Here is a 12059-nt window from a genome sequence, read left to right as displayed (position 1 = left end):
TGTTTCTTCTTGACTGTCTCAGAGAATCATCGTCCAAAGACTCCAAACGTGTCACCAACATATCCTCCATGCTCAAAACTGTTGTTTCAAAATTCATACCATTTACATTACTGATTGACAACAAATTAATCAACTTACAATTTTGGCCTTACAACCTCTATTAATTCAAATCCAGCCACAAACATCAAACAAATGAAACACACACACAGAGCGCATTATTGACATTAATCCTCCATCGCATCGTTGTCCTCTGATTGCCGTTGGGAAACAGAGACTTTAATCTTTTGTGGTAGGAGTGTTCATAAAAAAACTAAAATGTGGTTAACCGGTTAAAAAACCATAACCATATTTTGGTTAACCAGTTTAATAAAACAATTTTAAAAATCATATCCATATTTTTTAAAATTGGTTAACCAAAACCAAATTTAAAAAACCTAATCGATTAACCAAAACCAAAATCAAATTAAAATCAAAACCTAATTTCAAAACCAAATTACATACTCTCTCTCTCTCTCTCTCCCCCTTCCTCTCTCTCTCTCTCTCTCTCTCTCTCTCCCTCCTTTCTCTTCTTCTCTCTCTCCCCTCTTTCTCTCCTCCTATCTCTCTTTTTTCTTTCTCTCCCTCCTCTCTCTCTCTCTCTCATTTTCTTCTTTCTCCTCCTCTTTGTCCTCTCTTTTTCTCTCTCCCCCTATTTTCTCTCTCTCTCTCTATTCTCTCTCCCCTTCTCTCTCTTATTTTTCCCCTATTTCTCTCCCCTATCCCTCTCTCTCTCTCCCTTCTTTCCCCCTCTTTCTCCCTTCTCTCTCACTCATTTTCCTTTTTATCTCCTCTCCCCTTCTCTCTCTCTCCCTCTTTCTCCCCTTTTTTTCTCTCTCTCTCTCTCCTTCCCTTCCATCATCTCTTTCTTTCTCTCCCCTATCTCTCTCTTTCCCTTTCTTCCTCTCTTTCTTTCTCCCGTCTCCCTCTTCTCTCTCTCCCTTCCCTCTCTCTCTCTCTACCTCATCTTTCTTTCTCTGTCCCTTGTCTCTCTATCCTTCTCTCTCTCTCTCTCTCCTTCCCTCTTTCTCTATCTCTCTCCATCTCTCCATCTCTCTCTTTCTCTCCTCTCTTTGTCTCTCTCTCCTTCTCTCTGCTCTCTCACTAACTATCTCTCTCTCTCTCTCTCTTCTTGCCCTCTTTCTCCCCTCCCTTCTCTTCCTTCCTCTCTTTCCTCCCCTTCCTCTCTCTAATCATCTCTCCTCCTCTCTTTCTCTCCTCTCCTTCTCTCTCTCATTTTTCCTCTCTTTTCCCTTTTCTCTCTCTTTCTCTCTCTCTCTCTTCCCTCTCCCTCTCTCTCTCTCTCCTTTCCCTCCCCTCTCTTTCTCTCTCTTTTTTTCTTTTCTCTCTTTCTCTCTCTCCCTCCTCTCTCTTTCCTTTTCTTCTTTCTCTCTTTCTTCTCTTTCTTTTCTTACTCTCTCTTTTCTCTTTCTCTCTCAAAATTCTCTCAATCTCTATCCCTCTTCTATCTCTTTTCTCCTCTTCTCTCTAAAACAAGAGAGAAGAGAGAGAGGAGGAGAAAGAAAAAAAAAGAGAGAGATAATAAGAGAGAAGAACGATAGTAGAGAGAGAAGAAGAGAGTGAAAGAGGACAAAGAGAGAGAGAGAAAAGAGAGAGAGAGAGCATGGGGAGAGAGAAAGAAAGGGAAGGGAGAGAAAGAGGGGAAGGGGGGAGAGAGAGATAGATAGAGAGGAGGGGGAGAGAGAGAGAGAGAAAAGAAAGCGAGGAGGAGAGAGAAAAATGGGAGAGAGAGAGAAAGAAAGAGAAAGAGAGAGAAGGAAGACAAGAGGAGAGAGAGAAATAGGAGAGAGAGGGGGAAAAAGAGGGGAAGGGGATAAGAAAAAGTTACTTATATCATTTAGAAAAAAAATATTTATATTAGAAAAAATTATTTATAGAAAATGCTGAAAAGAAATAAGAAAGAAAAAGGAACGAAAGCAATGGAAGGTTTTTATTATTTACAAATGTTACTTGTATTATTTAAAAAGAAAAAGTTTTTAGATTAAAAAAATTCAATTAAAAAAAGGTTTATAAATTTGGGTTTTTGTATGTAAAAATATTAATTTTTGTGTAAAAATTTATTTTTACATGTAAAAACTAATTTTATGGTATAAAAACTAATTTTTTTAGTATAAAAAACGATTTTTTGGTGTAAAAACGAGTTATTTTTTAAAAATTGGTTTTTACTTTAATAACCGGTTTTAAATTTCACTAACTGGTTAATAACCGATTTCATCATGTAAAACCAATTTAGTTAATTAACCAATACTATATTTTTAGTTAACCAAAAAATTAGTTTGGTTTTTGGATTAACCAAACCATGAACACCCCTATTTTGTGATAATGTAAGAGATGGGTCCTTCTAAAGGGCCAAAGGAGCTTTGACCAAACTGATGCCCTGCTCCAACTCCTTTGCTGCCTCCTTCTGTATCTTTTCTTTCTTGCCCTTCATTCTATTAAAAACTTGACAAAATATCAACAAATAACAAAATGGGAGGGCATTGTAAGGCTTCCTCATACATATAAAAGTGGAACTGATGAATCACCTATTCTTATGGTGCCTCTCCTCCCTAGTGACCCTGATCTTTTCAATCTTTGGAATGGCTTTGAGGACGTTTTTCGCAAGATTCCTGTCATATCTCTCTGGCCTATTTGGCTTTCTCTCAAACTCAAAGGTTGAATCCTAAAGCAATATATGATAGTCATGAGGCTTTTTCAAACCACAATTATGAACGACACAGACACATAGGCCAAAAGAAAGGAAATATAAAGTTTCATTTACCTGAGTCATATCCTTTCCATACACCGGCCTATACGCCTTGGTCCATTTTACTTTCCGAGGATTCCTCTTCATTTTGAAGTTCTTGTGACATTTAGATCTACAAATCGGAAAATCTGCAAGAGAAGTTTGTCATAAATCTGGCACCATATAGGGCATGTAAAGCGGGGCTATAAGCCTATAACCAACCATACATAACTCTTGAGCATTTCATGAGTTTTGAATATATATGTACTTAGCCCACCAGTTACTTTATGAAAATGAATTAACAATACTCAATGGAGTTCACAGGTGATCGAAGAATGAATTCAAATATCATAACAAGTACTTGTAAATCTAAGCTAAGATGGAATTATGAAGCTTATAAAACATAGTTAATAAAGGCCTTACTTTCATATCAAGCATTTGCCATCAACTTATACAACAAGATCAATACATAGATATCCACATAATACTAGTTCTCCAGTAGCATCTATACATATGGAGCAATATGAAGATAACTAGAAATTGAAAGTTCACTTAATAATTTTCAGATGTTGTATGATTAGTTCATTACCGATAAGATAAATGAGAGATCCATAGGGAAGAACAGAGGTTCACCTTTGCATCATTACGAACAAACTGGATTCCATGTTCAGGGTACACGGTTGAAGAACAAAACCAGCACTTTTCTAATCTCATTGTGCCTCTTAAACTAAAAGCAACACTTCCTAAAAAGGCAAAAACAGCATAAAAATTAAGGATCACAAATCATCAGTATCAACTATAATACTGCTCTCTAGATTTCCAGTAAGACCAAAAAATAATTCAAATTTTTTTTTTGAATTTTGAATTTTAGTTGAGAGAATAAAAAGTGACCTTTCACAAGAGATTATATTTTACTTTTTTAAATAAAAATTTAAAATTTAAAAAATTCAAATTTAATTCAAAAAATATATCCAAAATTTAAAATAATAATTATTAGAATTTAAAAAATGATTAAAAATTAACTTTTAATCAATATTAGTCAATTTTAATATTTAAATTTATAAATTAAAATTTTATAATTTATAATTTAATACATAAATAAATTTTAAAAAATTAACTAATATTAATTGAAAAATTTTATTATCTAATAATATTTTAATAATAATAAATAATTAATAATATAACCAGCCCATTTATACATATTTAAAATTAATTTCAATAAACATAATCTTATTATAAAAACTCTTTTTTAAATTTTTTAATTAAAACATACAAAGTTTTTTTTTTAATTTTACCAAACTAAACCACCAGATAAGCCAAAAGTCACTGTTATATTCAAATATAATTGATAAATATTTTTTTAAAAAAATTAATGTTCTGAAAATTGGTTTGGATTGGCCGATCGAATTGGTTGAACGGTAAACCGCTACAAAATATGAATCGGACAAATGTTAAAACCGTCGATTTCAAAAAATCGCAATTAAATCGTCAAATTAGTCGGAAATCGGTCGGTCAAATCGAACCATGACACGGTCTTTTTTTTTAATAAGGAACCAAACGTGTCGTTTTCAAGCTGCTGCACCCTAACTCACTCACTGCCCCTAACCAAACTCCATCGTCCCGTCCAGAATCCAGATCTAGAACGCCTCTCTCACACTCGGTCTAGGGCTGTTCTCATCGAGCTCCTGGTCGTCCATCACATCCATCCAGCCACCGCCTGCTCTCTCACTTTTCCTCCATCGCGCAGCAGCCATCGCAACTTTTCTTCCCTTCCATCACGCAACCACCGGTTTTTATGAGACGGCATCATTTTTGCGTTTTGTTTAAAAAAGAAGAGCCAGGTTCTCGTCCTGAGTGACCTGAAGCCCTTTCCCCCTCTCAAGCCCATTCTTGATTCCTCAGTCTCATACATACTCTCAATATTTCTCCCCAAAACACAACCCTAGCCTACATCGTGCCGCCGTTGGTCACACTGTTGCCGCCTGGTTCGTCGTGGCCGTTGAATGGCTCTGCTCTCTACTACTATGCTGTGTTTACTACTATGCTGTGTTGTACTCTGGTTTGTGTCTTCTTGGCTGTTGTGCTGTGTTTTTTTTGCTCTCTGTTGTTCACTGCTGAGCATTCTTGTGTTTAATTAAGTCAATTAAAACTATGCTTTAGGCTTAATTGTGCTTAGATTGTTAAGTTAGTTAATTCAGCATATGTTCTGTTGTGCTGTTGTTATGCTGATGTTTTGTGTTTTGTGATTTCTTTGCACAGTGATTTACTGCTGGAAACTGAATTGTTGTTATTTTGTGTGTTTGTGTTTGTTTTACTATTTTGTGATTTAATTATGCTTAGATGGTGATTGTCTTTATGCTTGTTTATTTCAGTTATGTAGAATTTTGTGATTTCTTTGCATAGTGATGTGCTGCTAGAGATTGAATTGCTGCTGTTTTGTGTTTGTGTTTACTATTTTGAGACTTAATTATACCTAGATCAGGGATGGACTTAGAGGGGGCAAGTAGTGGTCTCAACCCCCCAAAATTTTAAAAAATTATATTTATATATGAGATATGTGTTTAAAAAATAAAAAAATATTATGTAATTTAATAATTTTATATGTATTATTTTTTACTATGTGATGAATTTATGTCTTAATTATTTAATTCACTAATATTTTTTACTTAACTAATTTAATATCATACATTCATGTCTTTGTACCTTTGATATTAGTTTTTATATAATAATCTCTATATTTATTTTTTAAAAAATTATTTATTTTTTTATATTAATATATTTAACATTTATATTATTTAATAATGACTTACATAATTATATTTTGGTAATCACATCTAAATTTACGTTGTTAAAAGAAAAATTTTTATAAAGATATTTTATATCTTGTATTCTATAAGGGTACTGTGTCTTTCAAATAATTAATAATTAATAATTTATTTTCAAATTTTTTAAAATTTTTGAAAGAATTAATTTTAATTAATAAGATATGTGATAATTTTTAACTAAATATGCTATAAATTATTAGTATTTTATAATTTTATAATGTATTATTAATATTGTTATATTTCTTTTATGTAATTATCATATTAAAAATAAAATTGTGAAAAAAATTATAATTATATATATATATATATATATATATATTGATAAATCTTTTAAAAAGCTAACTCTAATAACAATATGTTAATTATCTTTATGGAAAAAGAAAATATCTAAATTTCGGCCCCTCCATATTAAAATTTTTGCATCCGTCCCTGCCTAGATGGTGACTGACTTCATGATTTATTGATTTCAGTTATGTATTATTTTGTGTTTTTTTGCATAGTGATGTGCTGCTAGAGACTGGATTACTGTTGTTTTGTGTTTGTGTTTTACTATTTTTGTGACTTAGTTATGTTTATATGGTGACTGTCTTTATGATTTATTGATTTTATTTATATAGTATTTTGTGATTCTTTGCTTAGTGATTGATGAGTGGATAATTTATACGCTTTTTGGCATTGTTTTTAGGTAGTTTTTAGTAGGATCTAGCTACTTTTAGGGATATTTTCATTAGTTTTTATGCTAAATTCACATTTTTGGACTTTACTATGAGTTTGTATATTTTTCTGTGATTTCAGGTATTTTCTGGCTGAAATTGAGAGACCTGAGCAAAACTCTGATAAAAGGCTGTCAAAAGGACTGCTGATGCTGTTGGATTCTGACCTCCCTACACTCGAAATGAATTTTCTAGAGCTACAGAACTTCAAATGGTGCGCTCTCTGACAAACCCCAATTTGACGGTTTATCTTGTATTGAATTTAGGGGATTTTATGACCTTTTACCCACATTTATTCAATGAAATAGCATGGTTTTGTATATTCTCCTTTAATTGTGCTTAAGAGTGAAAACATGCTTTTTAGGTCTTAAAATAGCTAAATTTAATTCTCCTTGATTCCATTAGATGCCTTGATATGTTTGCTAAGTGATTTCAGATTTAGAAGGCAAAGATTGGATCAAGGGAATGAAGAAAGAAGCATGAAAAGTTGGAGAACTCATGAAGAAATGAAAGAACCGGAAAGCTGTCAAGCCGACCTCTTCGCACTTAAACGACCATAACTTGAGCTACAGAGGTCCAAATGATGCGGTTCCAATTGGGTTAGAAAGCTAACATCCGGGGCTTCGAAACGATATAAGATTTGCCATAGTTGCCACACGTATGGTGGCGGGCACGCGCATAGTACGCGCACGCGCCGTTGCTGCCACCTAGTCCACTTAAAGCAAAACGTGGCCAGCGATTTTAGAAGCCTTGTGAGCCCAATCCAACTCATTTTTGATGCTATTTAAGCCAAGGATTGAAGAGGAATCAACTGAACTTTTAACCATTAGTTTAGTTTAGTAGTTTAGAAGTAGTTTCTAGAGAGAGAAGCTCTCACTTCTCTCTAGAATTAGGATTAGGATTAGGATTAGTTCTTAGATCTAGGTTTTAATCTTTGCTTCCTTCTACTTCTACATTTCAATTCTTTGTTGTTAGATTCATCTTCTTCTACTCGTTTGTTGTAATTTCCTTTATGTTGTTCTTACATTTTGTTGTAGATCTAGTATTGTTCCCTCTACATTCTTTCAATTCAATAAGAGGTAATTCATAATAATTGTTCTTCTTTGCTTTTCCATTGTTAATCTCTTGCCTTTGTAGTTAGATCTCTCTTTAATTCTTGCAATTTATGTTGTTTACTTTTATTGCACTCTATGTGTTTGTTAAAATGTCTCTTTTAGTTTTAGTGTAGATTTTGTTCCTCTTGGCTTTGATTGAGTAATTAGTGACTCTTGAGTTATCTAATTTCTTTGTTGATTGACAATTGGAGAGATTGCTAATTGGTTTGGAGTGCACTAAAGCTAGTCTTTCCTTGGGAGTTGGCTAGAACTTGTGGCTCAAGTCAATTCATCCACTTGACTTTCCTTTATCTAGTAAGGGTTAACTAAGTGGTAGCAATGAACAATTCTCATCATAATTGAGAAGGATAACTAGGATAGGACTTCTAATTTTCATACCTTGCCAAGAGCCTTTTATAGTTGTTAGTTTATTTTTATTGCCATTTACTTTCATGCCTCTTATCAAAACCCCAAAACAACTCAAACCAATAACAAGACACTTTATTGTAATTCCTAGGGAGAACGACCCGAGGTTTGAATACTTCGGTTTATAAATTTTAGGGGTTTGTTTTAGTGACAAACAACTTTTTGTATGAAAGGATTATTGCTTGGTTTAGAAACTATACTTCGACGAGATTTTATTTGAGAAATTCTAAACCGTCAAAAATCCAATCATCACTCTCAACGGCGTTGGAAAGTACACATCTAAAGCTTTCCAGCAATATATAATAGTCCATACTTTATTTGAGATTAGACGACGTAAACTGGTGCTCAACGCCAGTTCCATGCTGCATTCTGGAGTCAAACGCCAGAAACACGTCACGAACCAGAGTTGAACGCCAAAAGCACGTTACAACTTGGCGTTCAACTCCAAAAGAAGCCTCTGCATGTGTAAAGCTCAAGCTCAGCCCAAGCACACACCAAGTGGGCCCCGGAAGTAGATTTCTGCATCAATTACTTACTTCTGTAAACCCTAGTAGCTAGTCTAGTATAAATAGAACTTTTTACAATTGTACTAGGGGTCCTTCTCCCTATTTTTGAATTCATATCACATTTTGGGGGCTGGCCATTCGGCCATGCCTGGACCATCACTTATGTATTTTCAACGGTGGAGTTTCTACACACCATAGATTAAGGGTGTAGAGCTCTGCTGTACCTCGAGTTTTAATGCAATTACTACTATTTTCTATTCAATTCAGTTTATTCCTGTTCTAAGATATTCGTTGCACTTCACCATGACAAATGTGATGATCCGTGACACTCATCATCATTCTCACCTATGAACGCGTGATTGACAACCACTTCCATTCTACCTTAGACCGAATGCATATCTCTTAGATTCCTTAATCAGAATCTTCGTGGTATAAGCTAGAATTGATGGCGGCATTCATGAGAGTCCGAAAAGTCTAAACCTTGTCTGTGGTATTTCGAGTAGGATTCAGGGATTGAATGACTGTGACGAGCTTCAAACTCGCGATTGTTGGGCGTGATGACAAACGCAAAAGAATCAATGGATTCTATTCCGGCATGATCGAGAACCGACAGATGATTAGCCGTGCTGTGACAGAGCATTTGGACCTTTTTCACTGAGAGGATGGGATGTAGCCATTGACAATGGTGATGCCCTACATACAGCTTGCCATGGAAAGGAGTAAGAAGGATTGGATGAAGGTAGTAGGAAAGCAGAGATTCAGAAGGAGCACAGCATCTTCATACGCCTATCTGAAATTACCATCAATGATTTACATAAGTATTTCTATCTTTATTTTCTGTTTATTTATTATTATTATTCGAAAACTCCATAACCATATATTATCCACCTAACTGAGAATTTCAAGATGACCATAGCTTGCTTCATACCAACAATCTCCGTGGGATCGACCCTTACTCACGTAAGGTTTATTACTTGGACGACCCAGTGCACTTGCTGGTTAGTTGTGCGAGGTTGTGAAGAAAGTGCTGAGTCATAAACGCGCTCACCAAGTTGAATGCCATTATTAGAGATCACAATTTTGTACACCAAGTTTTTGGCGCCGTTGCCGGGGATTGTTCGAGTTTGGACAACTGACGGTTCATCTTGTTGCTCAGATTAGGTAATTTTCTTTTCAAAATTTTTTTTCAAACAAAAAATAATTTTATCCCTATTTTCAAAAAAATATAATAAATAAATTATTCTATGACTTCAAAATTTTTAAGACTGGATTCTAGAGTTTCATGTAACAAGTTGAAGCCTGGCTGGCTGTAATGCCATATCCAAATTCTTTTGGATTAAGGCTTCCACTTGTCAACATAAAAGGCATGTATATGGAGTTGGATGAAGTATCAGCTGTTGCATGCCTGATTTATATCCTAAAGCTGGCTGGCCATTAAGCCATGTCCAACCCTTGGAATGGAGCTTTAGGCTAACATTGAAAGATTCCTGGAATTCTTATTAAAAATTTTGAGTTTCTTATTTTCTTTTTCCTATATGTTTTTCGAAAAAAATAAAAGAAAATACAAAAAATTTAATAAAATCATAAAATAAAAAATTTAAATTATTTTTGTGTTTCTTGTTTGAGTCTTTAGTCAAATTTTAAGTTTGGTGTCAATTGCATATTCATCTTGTTCTTGCATTTTTCGAAAATTCATGCATTCATAGTGTTCTTCATGATCTTCAAGTTGTTCTTGGTAAGTCTTCTTGTTTGATCTTGATGTTTTCTTGTTTTGTGTCTTTTATTGTTTTTCATGTGCATTTTTGCATTCATAGTGTCTAAGCATTAAAGATTTCTAAGTTTGGTGTCTTACATGTTTTCTTTGCATCAAAAAATTTTTCAAAAATATGTTCTTGATGTTCATCATGATCTTCAAAGTGTTCTTGGTTTATCTTGACATTTATAGTGTTCTTGCATGCATCATGTGTTTTGATCCAAAAATTCCATGTTTTGGGTCATATTTGTGTTTTTCTCTCTCATCATTAAAAATTCAAAAATAAAAAAATATATTTTTATTTTACTCCTAATTTTCGAAAATTTGAGTTGACTTAGTCAAAAATTTTTAAAACTTAGCTATTTCTCATAAGTCAAGTCAAATTTTCAAATTTAAAAATCTTATCTTTTCAAAACTTTTTCAAAAATAAAATCTTTTTCATTTTTCTTACTTTTTTTCGAAAATTTTTTAATTTGAATTTTAAAATCTTTTTCTTATCTCTATTTCAAAATTTCAAAAACTTTACTAACAATTAATGTGATCGATTCAAAAATTTGAAGTTTGTTACTTTCTTGTTAAGAAAGGTTCAATCTTTAAATTCTAGAATCATATCTTTTAGTTTCTTGTTTGTCAAGTAAGTAATTTTAATTTAAAAAAAATTAAATCTTTTCCAACCATATCTTTTTAATCATATCTTTTTAAATTTTATCTTTTTTAAAAAATTTGATTTTAAAAATGTCTTTTCCAACTTCTTATCTTTTCAAAATTGATTTTCAAATCTTTTTCAACTAACACTTATCTTCATCTCAAGAATCTGAACCTATCTTCACCCTTGTGTTTGGATTCTTAACTCTTCTCCTTCTTCTATTCCTTTCTTCTTGTACTAACATAAAGGAATCTCTATACTGTGACATAAAGGATTCCTCTTCCTTTTCTGTTCTCTTCTTTCTCATATGAGCAGGAACAAGGAAAAAGCATTCTTGTTGAAGCTGATCCTGAACCTGAAAGGACTCTGAAGAGGAAACTAAGAGAAGCTAAATTACAACAATCCAGAGACAACCTTACTGAAATTTTCGAACAAGAAAAGGATATGGCAGCCGAACCCAACAACAATAATGCAAGGAGGATGCTTGGTGATTATACTACACCTACTTCCAAGTTTGATGGAAGAAGCATCTCAATTCCTGCCATTGGAGCAAAGAATTTTGAGCTAAAACCTCAACTAGTTGCTCTAATGCAACAAAACTGCAAGTTTCATGGACTTCCATCAGAAGATCCCTACCAGTTTTTAACTGAGTTCTTGCAGATCTGTGAGACTGTTAAGACTAATGGAGTAGATCATGAAGTCTACAAGCTCATGCTTTTCCCTTTTGCTGTAAGAGACAGAGCTAGAACATGGTTGGACTCACAACCTAAGGATAGCCTGGACTCTTGGGATAAGCTGGTCACGACCTTCTTGGTTAAATTCTTTCCTCCTCAAAAGCTGAGCAAGCTTAGAGTGGATGTTTAGACCTTCAAGCAAAAAGATGGTGAATCCCTCTATGAAGCTTGGGAAAGATACAAGCAGATGACCAAAAAGTGTCCTTCTAACATGTTTTTAGAGTGGACCATGTTAGATATATTCTATTATGGTATGTCTGAGTTCTCTAAGATGTCACTGGACCATTCTGCAGGTGGATCCATTCACCTAAAGAAAACGCCTGCAGAAGCTCAGGAACTTATTGAAATGGTTGCAACTAACCAATTCATGTACACTTCTGGAATTCTGTGAATAATGGGACGCCTCAGAAGAGGGGAGTTCTTGAAATTGATGCTTTGAATGCCATATTGGCTCAGAACAAAATGTTGACTCAGCAAGTCAACATGATTTCTCAAAGTCTGAATGGATGGCAAAATGCATCCAACAGCACTAAAGAGGCATCTTCTGAAGAAGACACTTATGATCCTGAAAACCCTGCAA

General features: G+C 33.9%; 1 protein-coding gene and 1 non-coding gene across 2 annotated transcripts; both read right to left on the bottom strand.

Annotated features, from left to right (window-relative positions):
- Nucleotides 1-224: 224 nt before the first annotated feature.
- On the bottom strand, nt 225-3496 carry LOC130954473 (probable ribosome biogenesis protein RLP24). The gene is made up of 5 exons (XM_057881216.1): nt 3406-3496; nt 2819-2931; nt 2583-2719; nt 2407-2489; nt 225-289 (listed from the first exon to the last, which is right to left on the bottom strand). The coding sequence occupies exons 1-5, from the start codon at nt 3494-3496 to the stop codon at nt 225-227; spliced, it is 489 nt and encodes a 162-aa protein (XP_057737199.1).
- An 8092-nt stretch (nt 3497-11588) lies between these two features.
- On the bottom strand, nt 11589-11692 carry LOC130959517 (small nucleolar RNA R71). The gene has a single exon (XR_009078592.1). It is a non-coding gene; the product is annotated as a small nucleolar RNA R71 (small nucleolar RNA).
- Nucleotides 11693-12059: the final 367 nt, after the last annotated feature.

The sequence above is a fragment of the Arachis stenosperma genome, chromosome 10 (assembly GCF_014773155.1).
Source record: "Arachis stenosperma cultivar V10309 chromosome 10, arast.V10309.gnm1.PFL2, whole genome shotgun sequence".
Lineage (NCBI taxonomy): Eukaryota > Viridiplantae > Streptophyta > Magnoliopsida > Fabales > Fabaceae > Arachis > Arachis stenosperma.
The sequence above is the reverse complement of the archived record's forward strand: the minus strand, read 5'-3'. Positions and strand labels throughout refer to the sequence as shown.